Raw genomic sequence first — 15,277 nt, 5'->3', positions numbered from 1 at the left:
GGGAATAGATCTAAATACTTAAAAAACTTCTCACGATTCGTTAATCCCGATAGCTGTAATAGTAAAAACATATAATAGCTGTAATAGTAAAAGTTTTCGAGAGAGTTCCACATGTAATGCTAGCCTGACTTCGTCATACTCATATTCTAGTCAGAATGTGAGTCTGATACCGCTCCATAGAGATTTGATTATGGGGCGTGTCTCAACCGAACTAGGAAAAAAAAAACCTCTGCACTCAATTGGATAGACCTACAACCAATCAGAGCAACGGAGTAAATGACGCATGTCCTTCATTCATATTTTCAACCAACAAAATGTCGCGGGCGCGGCTCTCTGTTCCTCTTTTAAAATGAATGCGCTGTCGATATCTTCTATAACAGACGCGATGGCGGAATCTACACATGATGTTTCATAAACAAAGTTCGGGAGGAGCACGTACTCAATCCAATATCAACTTGTCATCAAACAATACCATGTCTAACGTTACCGCGGAAGCATATTCACTCTGTCAACTTACCTAACACTCCTTGACAGTTTTTCAGCATCCCTCGGTCCCTCCACCACCCCGAATCCTCACTCTTGTCTTGTTCTCTCACAACCAGGAACACGGGGGGAGTATGGCTACCGAGCCCACAGCCCTCTCGGACAGCACGTCATATACGCATTTATTCTATCTTACTTATTTGTGTGAACTCATGACATCTCATATAGCCTACGCATTTATTCTATCTGACTTATTTGTAAATGTGAACTCGTGAAATCTCAAGATTGTATCGAAGATTTAAAATAACAAACATCACCTTGTGGAATGTTTTCCAAAGACTGATTCAACTTTTCTTCATTAATTGCAATCCTTAAAATTCTGTAAACACACCTGTTTATTTTTTGATGCCAAAACTTATTATAAGTAATGTTAAGTTATGATAACTTGATTTCTTTATTAATGACAACATTTGGGTTTACAGTGTAACCAAAACACAATGGCCCTCATTTATCAAAAGTGCGTACACCAAATTTCCAGCGTACACCTGGCGTACACCCAAAACCACGGTGACTTTGAGATTTATCAATATGGACGTTGGCGTACGGCACGCTCAAATCCTACGCCAGCTCAGGAGGTGGTGTACATGTACGCACGTTTTGAGTTAGTGCGGAAATGTGCAGAAAAACAATTCCTAACACCACAAAACGCACTGATAAACTAAAAGATATGATATATTATGACCCACTGTAAAAAAACAACAACATAGTAATTATAAACTTCAGTGTTTATTTTTGTGCAACATGGACTTCAATGTTTAATTTGTGTGACTTTACCAAAGCATTTGATTTGTAGGCATATGTATTCCTTCAGTTGCGAGCCTGTGCGCTTTACCTGACGTTTCAGGGTTAGGCCCGGCAGGTGCGCACGGACTGGGTTCAGTAATGAAAGGCTTTCAATGACCAAAAAATAATTCAGACTGACAAAATAATAAAAATGACATTTTTTTAAATAATAATAATAATAATAATAATAATAATACAAATAATAATAATAACGACATTCTTCTTCTAAATAACAATAAGCATCATTAATAATAAAAATCATAATAATAATAATAATAAGAATATTACAAATTGTCATGAAATTATTAATGTGAATGAATGGTACTCCACATTACATCATCATCACTATTGTACACCCCAATACATGTGACGTGATACGAAATTAAATGCTAATTGTTTCAAAACACGTGCTGTAAAATAATGCATTGTGATAGGTCATTTGCTCATCCAAACAGCTATTTAAACTGGATTTCCACCGTACACCAATTCTCAATGATGGCTGACCTGGCGCTTTTAGAAGATGCATATGCGCCCTTGAGAAGGGAAAGAGTATTTCAGGATAGGCGAGATCTTCTGAATGAATCAGATGAATGGCTGATGAGCAGATTCCGTCTTCCAAGGCATCTTCTCCTGGAGCTGTGCAATAACCTGGAGCCCTACCTCCAACATGAGACCCGGCGGTCAAGGGCCTTACCTGTTCCAGTCCAGGTTCTCTCCACACTGGGGTTCTTGGCCACTGGAACCTTTCAACGGGAGATTGCTGACAGGTCTGGCATATCCCAACCCACCATGAGCCGCATGCTGTCATTCTTGCTGGCTACCATCAGGACTCTCATCCCACACTACATCCAATTCCCATACGACAATGCCCAGCAAACAATGATTAAAAGGGGGTTTTATGAGATTGCTGGGATTCCAAATGTCATAGGTGCAATTGACTGTACCCACGTGCGTCTGAAACCACCATCGGTTAATGATTACGCATACATCAACCGCAAAAATTATCATTCAGTCAATGTGCAAATTATTTGTGATGCCAGACTCTGCCTATTAAATGTTGTGGCACGATGGCCTGGAGGCACCCATGATGCCTTCATTTTTGAGCACAGCAGCGTGCGCAGACGGCTGCAGGAGGGCGCATTGAGGGGTCATGGTTTTCTTTTAGGTGAGTACTAAGAGCAAATTTATTTTGCTAAAAATATTCGTTTCCTAACCTCTCTTTTCCCCTTTAGGTGACGGGTTATCCTCTTTTGGACTTTTGATCACCCCTGTGCCAAACCCCGTGACGCATCAGGAGCGCAACTTCAACCACGCGCATGCACGAACACGAGACACTGTGGAGCGCTGCGTGGGGCTCCTAAAAGGTAGATGGCTCTGCCTGGCACACGCGGCAATGTTGCTCTATTCGCCAAAGAAGGTGTGCAACATAATTTTGGCATGTGCCGTCTTGCACAACATGGCTGAGATAAACCGTGTGCCATTTGACGCGCTGGCCCCAGACCCAGAAGTGCCAGTGGAGCAGTGGGCAGCACCACCGGCTTTAGGAGCTGCTCAGCTCAGACGGGACCTTGTTCGGCGGTTTTAAGGGTAAGTTAAAATAACACAGACTTCGTTTTCATTTTTTTTTTTTTTTTTTTTTTACGGTTTCATTTATTTGCTTTAATGTCGTATTTATTGACACTAATGAATGGTTAATTTCGACCAGTAGTCTACAAATTTATGTCTGTCTTTCCAGGTCCTCATCCGTCAGGACCCTTGGCTGGTGGACTGGCCTCGGCTTCCCCCGCTTGCACCTGCTCAGGCTCTGGGTGGGGCGCAAGAATAGGCTCAGGTTCCTGGATGGGCTGAGGGGGAGATGCCTCAAGGGCACTGGGGCCTGCAGTGCCATCATCTGCAAAACAATAGAGCAAAATTTAAATAAAATGAGTTAAGTTTACTTAACATGAATGTCGTCGGTATCTCCCCCACCGGTGATACCTTCTAAAGACGCCGTTCCGATGAGGGCTACCACCCGCTCCTTGTTCGGTGTCAGCTGGAGGCTTGGATCCGGTGGGCCTCCCCAGTCTGACTCTGGCTCCTCTTCAGTGCCGAGACGCGCCTCCTGGTGGCGATCTTTATATCTGACCACTTTTTTTTCACCTACAATAAACAAGAAAACTCATGCTTAACTTGATCACTATTGGTCTATATTAAGCAATAAAACATTCTTACCTCTGCTGGAGTGCGCTTCTCAACCCCCACCCTATTAACAGAACTCGTAATTTGGGTCCATATTTTGTTTTTGTGGGCGCCTTTAATCCCACTCTTTAAACTCCCAAAACAATTTTGTTTCTTTCCACTTCCCTGGTGATGGTCTCGATCTCCACGTCGGAGAAGTTTCTCTTATTTGCCGTCTTCCGTGTGTCCATGGCGTAAAATGAGGGCGTGGGGGAAGCGGAGACTTGAATATATAGGGGCATGTTATTCTAATGACGATCGTTTTCAGCCGCGGCATTTATCAAGGGCAGGTATTGCGTACACCTGGATTTCAAAGGTACGCACAGCTTCATAAATCAGGCGGTGAGAGGAGTGTAAGCATAATCTTACGCCAACATAATATACGCCCGTTTCTACGCAAGAATGATAAATGAGGGCCAATGGAACTAAACCAAAACAGAACATACATCTTACAATTAAGGCCTATCACAGCAAGTCTTACATGTCGATCATAGTAAGTCTTACAATTAAGGCCTGTCATAGCAAGTCTTACATGTTCTCTACTGTCCAGTGATATTTGCAATTATTTGATTTGTGCACATTATTCTAAATCCATTTTGAAAGAAAGTGCCGTCTAACAACATGATGAATTTCAAAATGATTTCATTGTATATCACTGGTTTCATATTTATGTAGTGTTGGACCTCATATATTGTTAAGAATGTGGTTGGACGTAGAAGTTTACAAAAGTAGAATTCTACCTGTGGGCATAGCTTGACACTGGCAGTTATTTTAACTTAAGAGAAAATTAGTCTTTTGAGAGCTTGTTAAAACTGTTTTCAATGTTTGTGGTCAAGGCAATTACCATGAGACCAGTGTCCATATATAGCAAACCAAATCAAACCTTTACAAAACACTACTGGAAATATGCTACCCGATAACATGGTAAGAGTTCAACTGCCTTTGTAACTGAAAAACAACAGCAACTACAACAATGTATGCTACTGTTAAATATTTAGATATTTCATGTCCAAAAATACAATACAGCTATACAGATGTCTTTTAAAAAATGATTAAATACTCCGATAACTGTGTAAATTAATTGCTCTTTCATATGCATGTCATTAAGAACATGATGGTGAAATCTAATGCATTTTTTTTATTATTTTTTTTATGTAATAATAATAACAACTGCATAATAATTGCATATCATTCCAGATGCAGCCACCACTGGAGAATGAATCCATTGTCTTTGTATTTACACTCTCTGGACTTAATGATACAATGGAAAATAGATTTGTGTTTTTTTCCCTCACTGCACTGTTTTATCCCCTAATGGTGTTTTGTAATGTAACTATCATTTTTACTATAATTTCGCATAAGAAACTTCACGAGCCGATGTATGTGTTTATATGTAATTTGTGTATAAATGCACTTTATGGCACTGTTGGATTCTACCCTAAATTCTTGTATGATTTATTAGCTGAAGATCACATGATTTCTTATGCTGGCTGTCTGATTCAGATTTTTGTCATTTATTCATTTGCCTTGTGTGACGTTTCAACATTAACAGTGATGGCATATGACAGATATGTGGCAATATGTAGACCACTTGAGTATCATTCAATAATGACCAATCAGAGGGTTCTTGAATGGATCCTTTTCTGCTGGCTGGCCCCATTTATTTGCATGTCTGTTTTAATTGTATTACTATCTAGACTCACTTTATGTGGCTCTACTATTGAAAAGTTATATTGTGAGATTTGGGCAGTTGCAAAACTTTCTTGTTTTTCTACAACAGTAAATAATGTATTTGGGTTCACTGTTATTCTTCTATACTGTGGACATGGTGTATTGATATATTGCTCCTATTTTCAGTTGATTAGAAAGTGCATAAAGTCAATAGAAGTCAGACACAAATTCATGCAAACATGTGTGCCACATCTGCTTGCACTGATCAATGTGACTGTTGCTTTGCTGTTTGATGTAATGTACAGTCGTTATGGCTCAAAGAATGTGTCTCAAGGTGTGCGTAATTTCATGGCCCTGGAATTTCTACTTATTCCACCCATTTTAAACCCCCTTATTTATGGACTAAATCTGACAACAGTACGCCAGCAAGTTCTGAGACTGTTTTTCAAGAAATAAATAGGAATATCTCAGGAATTCAAAAGACCATATGCTTTTCTTCTTTTAGAATGCTTGCAATCTAAATGTTCAAAAATAAAATTCATAGAGGTTGTTTTAAATAATTATTTTACGGAAATCATTGTTTTGTAATAATAATAATAAAGCAATATAAAAAGTTAGTAAGCCACAACCCACATTGCAACATTGTGACATCCCAGATCCGGCCCACATCTGGCACACGTGGAAAGATGATCTGGCCCACATGCAGCGTGGAATGACGGCCCTTGGGTGGCTCACTCCTGTTTGCCAGATCTGGGCCACAAGCAGGCCATAGCAATGCCACATGTCAGCCAAGAGCAATTAAATAAACCAGAACAGGACCTTATCTGAGCCAGAAAACCTGTGTATATTAAATATGGAGTCGTATCAGCCTTAATAAGCCTGTTAACAAGCAGAATCACTGAAGGAAAGAAAAGAACAGAAAAAGAGACGAGCAGAAACATAAGAACTGCAACTGACTTCAGTCACAACTGAAGATAAAAGAAGACATTAAATCTCTGAAGATCTCAGCAGAGGAGGATTAAACAACTCCACAAACAGCATTACCAGCTCCACTTATAACTAACCAGACTGACTTTATTTCTGTCAGACGTCTACAAAAGTTTTTATTGAGAAATAACAGACGTTTAACTCTGTTTCATTTGAAGTTACCACAACAGTGATTAGTGTTTCCATTAGTTGGGCTCTTAACTCTTATTATTTCTTTCATATTTTTGGCTGTTGTGACAGTGTGTTTGTTAAACACATTTGAGGCAGCAAAGTAAGCTAAAGTGAAATGAGATAAGGTGATGGTTACCTGTTGATTGGTTTATAATCATCATGAAATAGCCTGATTCACTGATGTTTTTTGAAATTAACAATTGTTATTCCATTAATTCATTCATATGACAAATCTTGAGTTACTGCAGCATGAGATCCAGCAGTATTATAACAATCAGTTAATATCTTTTAACAAACATGAGCACAAAAACTTAACCCAAGCTGACACACACAGATATCAACAATCAGCATAGGAATCTCAAAATGTTTTGCTCTTTGCTCTTGGCTGACATGTGGCATTGCTATGGCCTGCTTGTGGCCCAGATCTGGCAAACAGGAGTGAGCCACCCAAGGGCCGTCATTCCACGCTGCATGTGGGCCAGATCATCTTTCCACGTGTGCCAGATATGGGCCGGATCTGGGTCACAATGTTGCTATGTGGAAAGAAATGAAATGAAGAGCCTAAACTCCCCTTAACCACAGCAACATTTCTGTACTGCAAAGCTTTGGCTGGCCTATTGCTTCTTTAAAAATGGGAGCATAAATATTTCAAAAGCCAAAGATAGAAAAAAATATATATATAATAATATAATAATATAATAATAATCACAATAAACAACTCTTCTGCCAATAATTTGTAATTTGGCACGGTGATACGGGGCCAATTTGTGTGTGACCACATATTTTATCTGTTTTACAGTTTCTTTGACCACTCACTTAAAGCTGCAGTCCGCAGTTTTTCCTCTTTGTCGCCATCTCTGTTCGAAATCTGCAATTGCAGTTATTCGCGGAATTATCAACTTTACGTGCGTTGTGCCTCGGCATGGCACAGCGCGGATGAATCCAATGATTTGAGGAGAATGTGCGGTTGTCAATCACCGTTCTGGTGGTGTGGATACTGTCATTCGCAATCACAGATTCTACTTTTTGGAAATATGAACAACATAAGAATTTTCACCGGAAAATGTCGTCTAAACAAGTAAGTAACATCCACTTTTGTTCTGACCAACTAAGGGGAAAAAAGCATTGCAGTAAATCGCGCCGATTAAATCTAACGATCGCTTATCAAATCACGTCAAACCGTGCAAATTATACTTTGTTCTCAAATTGTTAATGTTAACAACATCAGCATTGCGTGACTACATTTAATGCCCTTCTGATATTTGTCCTTGTTTTCGCATGGGCCGGTTGCAGTGTCTTTTTTTTCTCCCAAGTCCGAAGTCTTTCGCGTTTTACAATGGGTGAATCTCCAGTTGTCACTGGTGATTGTCGTTTGAACCTTTCTGGATCCACCATCAGATTGATAAGTTTAATTATATAAAGTGCTGTGAGAAAAGGCTATAAATCTCCACCACCAATATCCTCACACACAATATAGCCTACTAGCCGAGACTCCTTCTTTATGTTTACAGATGTGACGTAATGACGCAAAGACATGCTCGAATTTCCCGTGGAAATCCACCAGTACCACTGGAATTAAAAACATTATTACAAGCTTGCCATTTTGAATCGAGCTACGGTAAGCAGATAGTTTTGAACACTGGCTGGTTATGTATGCTCAAAAAATTATTTTTGATAATTTTTAACCCAAAAAAGCTACGGACTGCAGCTTTAAGATCCAATGTTTTAGAGCTGGAAATATTGTTTTATTATTATAAATAATATAATAATATAATAATAAAATTCATTTATTTGTTTATTTTTTGTGATTGCCAGAAAAACAACAACAACATCTACAAATCTGTATATCAAGATTTTTTATTATTACCAGACAAACCATGACTTTGTCAAAAAAGAACTGAACATGTTTCTTATTTGAAGGAATACAAACTCTGGCATTGAACATTTTACATTTCCTGAAATATTCAAAATCCTTATTAATCAGTCAGTTTCAACACATTAACCCTTTTTTCAGTTTATTATTAGTAGTAAAATAACCAGTAAGTAAAATATATCAATGTGCATTTAGCTGTATGTAATAAACTTTGTTCACCTACAATAAGTAATTTTTCTCAATGATTTTCGAGGCCAGGCACTGGCTACCCTATGTAGCTATCATAAGTAATCCAGTAAACAAAATCCATGAGAAGCTTTTATATTGTCGGTATTCTTATACATGGATATTGTCAAAAGCAACTGGCATAAGGAAATTATTAGCTAATATTTGTGTATGGACAACTTATTCCTATTACCTATAGACTAAATACAGCAAATCAAAGTTTCAAATCTACAACCCAGGAAATAATTACCAGTTAACACTTTATTTTGATGGTCCACTTTACTGTAGATGTTTGACAAACTATAAGTAACGTGTCAGTTACGTATTTAACCCTCCTTCCCTGGAGGAGGGAACAGAGACGTAGTCGGACTTGCCGACTGATTGGCATCATGCCTAGGGAGCCAGTCATCTTCGAGTTTTGATAAAACGAGCCAATGCACAAATTTGCTTTGCTTCCACGCTCCACCCTGCAGCGTGGGTATAAATACGGAAGTGGATGCACGCACCACTTGGTTTTTGCTGAGGAGCTGAGCGGAGCCCGGAGGTGGTCCAGCAATAGTGGCGACGGGACTACCTCTCCGTTCCCTCCTTCAGGGAAACGAGGGTTACATACGTAACCGAGACATTCCCTTTCAGTTCGGTCACGTTCAACAAAGTCGGACATACTGACTGAAAGGGATCCCCATTAAAACGCCACTAGTGTTGCCACCTTCCAGTGCCTAGACAAAAGCCTCCTGACCCCCTGCATTATTGAGGTGGAGATAGGACAGGGCTTAGGCCAGATAAGTCACTGCTGTTCCGCAAGACCCACTTAGACAAACTTGTTAACACTGGGAAAGCGTGGCCTTTCGTTGGAAAGGAATACGCTGCAGAGGCCACATCCTGCGTGTAGGGAGGTAACATGTGGAGAATACACATATGGACTGGCCGAATTACCGGGCAGTACAACATATGGAATGTCACTTAGGTGCCTCCAGCCTATAACGGGGGAGACGCATCCGGTCAGTGACGGCAGAGCAGGCTCTGCCAAGGGAAGACACGGGCTGAGCTATTTTTTAGAGGGTGCTCTCACAGAAGTAATGGGATATACGATAATTTTGAGGTAGATACCTGAACCTCCGCATCGTAACATGGAGTTTCCAGAAGTCTGGCGCGGGTGCCAATGGTGCCCCATCCCTGAGATGTCTCAGAGAAATGGGTCAGGAAGGGGCTGTTGAGAGGAGCATAAGTTCAATGGAACTAGGATCATTTGGGCCAATAAGGGGCAACTAAGAAGACCTGCTCCTTCTCCTTCCTGACTTAGCACAGGTTCGTGCAAGAAGGCTCACTGGGGAAACGCATTTTTGGGTAGGTCCCGCGGCCAGCTGTGTGCCAGAGTCTCCGTGCCGAGGGTCTTCTGCTCGGTCGGGGAGTAAATGACTGGCAATGGGACAAGTTCGGAGAGGCAAACTGTTGCAACTGTGCATCCCCGAAGTGATCCCAGAACAGCTGGACCACTTTCCTCGGCCACAGGCTGTCGTGAGGCCTCGTGGGCGGCACAATTGAGCAGGCCGGAACTTAAAGTGGATGGGAAGCGTAGCGCAACTGTCGCTGTACTGAGCTGTACTGAGCAGTACAGGCTTGCTGAGCAGCGGCATCAAGCAAGGTGTACTGCTAGCAACTCGAGGCAATGGATGCCAATGCAGTTGGAGGCTCGCCCAGACCCCCGTTACTGCATGCCCGTTATACGTGGCACCTCAGCTGGTGTTAGCAGAAACTTGTTCTAGAGGCGTCTGGCACGGAGAAACAAAGTTCTGATCGTGGGCTCCGTGTTTGTCTCCGTGTTGTGCCGCTCGGCCACGGCCACCTCAGGACTTGGCCCGAAGCCAGTGCTGAAGCAGTCTTCATTTGGAGGAAACCGATTTATTTGCGGCTGTATCTACCATATGCCCCAGGAGCCTCTGAAAAGTTTCAGTGGGACCCTTTGTAACTTCTGTCTAGCACCGACCAGACACATTCCTCTTGAGGTACGTGTTAGACTGAGTCCATCTCCAAACCGGAAAAGAGAATCTCAGTCCGTGAACGAGTTAACTCTTTCCCAGTTGACCTGAAGATCCAACTGGCTATGTAGCACTCGAAGAGTGGGACTTGTACTGAGACTTCAACCCCTCGAACGCAAGAACACAGGCATGGCCTCTGAAGTACGTGTCCTTCTGGTCGAACGCTGCAGACCAATCTTGGGGGCGGAGCATTCTAAAATGCAACTTGAACGGAAGCTTCGAAAAGGGCCCGATTCAAAACTCGCAGGTCCAAGATTGGCCGTAAGCGACTACCTTTCTTGGGTACCATTAAGTACGGGCTAGAGAAGCCGGTCTTCATATCGGCTGGAGGAACCAGCTCAGTCGCATCCTTCGCCAGTAGGACTGCGATGTCCGCACGCCTGCCAGGGGCACATTCGCTTAACTTTGAAGTGAAGCAAATAGCGCTGACTGGGCGGATGCCAGCCGAACTGTATCGTAAGCCGAGTCTGCTGGTACGGAGGAGCCAGCTGGACCAGTTGGGAGCATTTTAAGCTTCTACAAACCAGGCCAGGGAACCAAGGCACCACAGACGTACCCTTGATGGGGCAGCAAGGTTGAGGACAGGGACCCAGCTCGGAAGGCCCGGGGGTGGCGCGAAGCGGGGTCTGTGTGTGCAGTGCAACACTACCTGTCTCCAAGGATCGGCAGGGGGGTGCGCGAGAAGGCATTTGACCGGGTCCTCGAACCGCACGCAGCTGCCGGCTAGCGACACAAGAGGGGGCTGAGGGGTGCAAGGCTTTAAAGGGTTGCACACCGCCAGGCTGGCCCTCTTGGGACCCAGGAACAGAGGAATTTGCTCTTTTGACAATTCGGGTACCATCTGAAGAGCTCGTTCTGCCGTCCCTGGGTGGCCTGTCTCAGGGACGCTTGGTCTGATGCTTGCCACCTGGTTTGGCAGCGCCCGAGATGGGCTGGGCAGCCTGCCTGCAGCTGGCTCCACATTGAGGCCTGGTTGGAGGCTGCTGCGGTGGCCTAGCGGGAGTGGAGGTGGCGGCAGGGGGATGCCCCCGGTGACGAGCAGGCGGAGGATCTGCCACCGACGGCGGGGTGGAGGCAGCAGCGGGCTGCCGGGGCAGGATGTGCCGGATGGCCTCCGTCTGCACCTGGGCGGCAGAGAACTGTTGGGTACAGTTCTCTACCGTGTCGCTGAACAGCCCACTGTCCACTTTAGTGGTCAGAGTCCAGGATCTGATCCTTTTCCACATCCCCCATATCGACCAGGTTGAGCCAGATATGGCGCTCCTGGACCACTAAAGTGGACATTGCCAGACCGGTCATGCAAGCCGCAACGGCCGTACCCTGGAGGGCGAGGTCGGTTGTGGTGCGGAGCTCACCTATGAGCGCACGCTCTGGACTACCCTTGTGCATGTCCATGAGTGCCTTGGCCTGGTAGTCCTTTAGTAATGCCATGATATGCGAAGAGGAAGCGGCTTGCCCACAGGCTTTGTAAGCTCTGCCCGTAAGAATGGATGAGAACTTACAGGCTTTAGAGGGGAGACGAGGATCCCCCGTCCAAGAGGCAGCAGCCGCCGGACACAGGTGGACCTGTGTAGCGACATACCGTTCCACTGGACGGATTGCCTCGCAGCCTCGGCTGCCCATTTCAGCATAGCTGACATCTCTGGATCTGGCTCGGGCAACGTTACACTCCCTGAAGGGTATAACGCAGCCGAGTTGTCATCTCCAGAGCTCAGCTCACCATCCAATGCTGCACTCGGCATCCTGTCCTCTGGAGGGGCCCAGAGGAAACGGCTGGTCGGTCTATTACAGAGGGACCAGCACGCTCAACGGGGAACTCCACCAGCTGCGGCATGATAAGAGGAGTGAGGGGCCCACAGGGATTGGTTACCGGGCGGGGTATTATTATTTGTACCCTTGTGACAAAACTTTTATTTCCTTTATTTCAAGACTACTTATTTCAAGGCTACTCAAATATAGTGATAAGTTAAAATCTACCTTAAATAATTAAGGTATCATTAAAACCTTTAAGCAACAACTTTTACAAAAAAAATTGGCTGTCTCTTGATACCTTAACCTTTAAAAGAAACGGTACATATATGTACCTTTTAATGCTTGGGAACATACATGTACCTTTTTGACCCTCAAAACAGAACAGAAATTGACTCCTACTGTACCCCTATTTCTGACAGTGTAGCCTATTTCTTTTCATTATTTCGTTTAAAGACATTTCAAGCTTTGTGTATTTGATGTATTTCTTATGTCTGTGAGGCATATGAGTTTCGGTTAAGTTAGGATGAGATGCGCTCCAGTTAACGTGCAATGCAAGTGACCGCGTGGGCGCCTCCATGATTATATTGTCTGCTATATTTGCTTCTTATTTATTAAATACAGGCAAATGGTTGATGAAAAATTGATTAAAATTAAGATACAATTTATACAAAACTAAATTAACTTTAAAGAAAGGTTTTCTACAAAACAAAACTTAATGAAGTGGTCAAAATCATGTCTGACCCACTCCATGTCTCTCGATATATTGCGCATCCTATCTTACTCGTGCTGTTCACTTTTCATAATCAACATAGATGGAAAAAAATAACATTATAATATTTTAACAAATATGAAACTAAATGCGCTTATTTAATGGCTACAACAGTATAGTAGGCCTACAGACTCTCTACAAATTGCTGCACATTCATTTAATACTGAATTTTGCACACACAAGTTGAAAGGCATTTGTTCAAATCAAGTTCATGGATAATTGTGCGTGTTATAATACTATTATAATACTAAGATCATAACAAAGTAGGTTATGCTATGTACAAAAAATCAGATGAGCCCAGAATATGAACACAACGTTTAATTACACGTTAAGCATTTTCCTTCCATAGAAAACCATTATAAGAACGCTTAATGTGGCTTAATGCAGATTAGAATGTCCCCTTATTATGTCGAAATAATGACTTCTTATGTCGAAATAACGAGATATTATGTTGAAATAACAACTTAATATCTCGAAATAACAAAATAAGTTTTCTTTTTTTTCTTCTTCAAAATGCGGTTCAGGGCTTCCATAGAATACAGCCTGAATATAATTGCTTCCAGAAATCAGTGAGCTGCAAGGGCGAGAGGTGATCTCCTCCTGGGGCCAGAGCTTGAGATTGGATTTTTGTGCTCAATTCTTGCCTGAGATCTTCCTTCCCACTCACTGCCGTCGCTAACATCACTGACTCTGCCTCACTCCATTTTTTAAGAAGGTTGAGGTGATATATCTGATGTGCCCCGCTCCTGTCCGTTCGAACTACCTCATAATTGTGCCCCCCACTCGCCATGTGATCTCAAAGGGTCCTTGTCACTTGGTGAGTAATTTAGAGCTAGATGTAGGTCTGTGCGGGTGAAGGTTTACTTGCGAGAGTATAACCTTGGTCGTTCTGTTGTTTCTTCCCTCGTCAGGTCAGAAACTCAGAACGAGGGTGTGTTCGCTTGGGAAAGCTTTTATTCCTTTCGGAGGGGATTACTAATTCTCGCCTTCCTAATGCAGTGGTGTGATTGGGTTGAAGCAAGTGTCCACCCATCACATCCCACCTTTCCATCCTATGGAGCTTGTTGTATTGTCACAAAATATATAGTTAAATAAAACAGTGACTTTAGAACCTTGGAAATGCTTTATGAATTTTCCAAACCTTTCTCAAAGCCCTTGTGGCAGTGTTCTGTACTCGTAGAATCCAAACTTGATGTAAATTGGTTGAGGTATCACCAAGATGTCCATTTCTATGTCAGTGGGTGAGATTACAATGGTTGTTATTCCAGATACAGTTTTCACTATGTGTGCACAATTCCCTGGGAGAATGAGACGTATAGGACGTGTTTCTTACAGTTCCCTGTCCATTGTTGTGGTTTTGAGCCAATGTTTGTATAGAGATTGTTATCACAGTGAGACAAAAGGACTCATGTTGTGAAGTGGGGACCTCTGGTGCCTGATCTCTAGATCCTGACTTTATCCTCATTGCCTGCAACCAACACTGACAACAGTTTTGTCAGTGCTGTTTAACTCTTCCTTATGTTCCACATCTCTTTCATGTGCATCTCTCGTGCTTGCTCTCGTGCTCATGCTTGTTTTTTGCTAGAATTGCATATGATGAGGATAAATAGACACAAATAATAAATAAACTAATTAGACAAAAAATACTTAAATACATGAAAAATGAAAACTATCACAGTACAGATTAATAAAAATTTATATTTTACTATCAATACAAGAAACTTGAAATTATGTACATTGTGCCATTCTAACATACATATATATTTCTGTCATGACAACACCCGGAGAGATTGGCATGGTAATGGTAATGGTTATGGCAATGTTAATGTATTTTGTATTGGCGCAATAGATCTGCTACGCTGCTGCAGAACAAGTACAGAGACTGCCAATATATTGCTACTGCCAATACATTCACAGACATTGCTGTGAGCATGTGAGACATGCTGCTGCTGGACATGTAACATACATGAAATAACCCTGTTGCAGATCTATACAGGTGGATCTGGAGAGGGTTTCTGAAAGTTTCTGAAATACATTCACAGACATTGCTGTGAGCATATATTAGGAGAGGTTCACATGCCACATACACTGAAAAAAATTGACATATAAGGTCTTTGAAATTACACAAAGCAAGCATGTATATACAACACAATTAATTTATGTTTCTTTTGTGATATATGGTTTAATCAAGTAGATTTCATTTATTTATTTTGAGTGTTGAATTTAGACATTTTTCTCACGTTGATT

General features: G+C 42.3%; 1 protein-coding gene across 1 annotated transcript; it reads left to right on the top strand.

The window, feature by feature from the left end:
- Window positions 1–4,740: 4,740 nt before the first annotated feature.
- On the top strand, window positions 4,741–5,670 carry LOC311296538 (olfactory receptor 52L1-like; the record flags this gene model as incomplete). The annotated part of the gene is made up of 1 exon (XM_084418367.1): window positions 4,741–5,670. One exon carries the CDS (start codon window positions 4,741–4,743, stop codon window positions 5,668–5,670), a length of 930 nt encoding a protein of 309 aa, XP_084274493.1.
- Window positions 5,671–15,277: the final 9,607 nt, after the last annotated feature.

This window comes from Rutilus rutilus, assembly GCF_951802725.1.
Source record: "Rutilus rutilus genome assembly, chromosome: 9".
In the NCBI taxonomy this organism is placed as follows: Eukaryota; Metazoa; Chordata; class Actinopteri; order Cypriniformes; family Leuciscidae; genus Rutilus; species Rutilus rutilus.
This window is presented reverse-complemented; position numbering and strand designations above follow the sequence as displayed.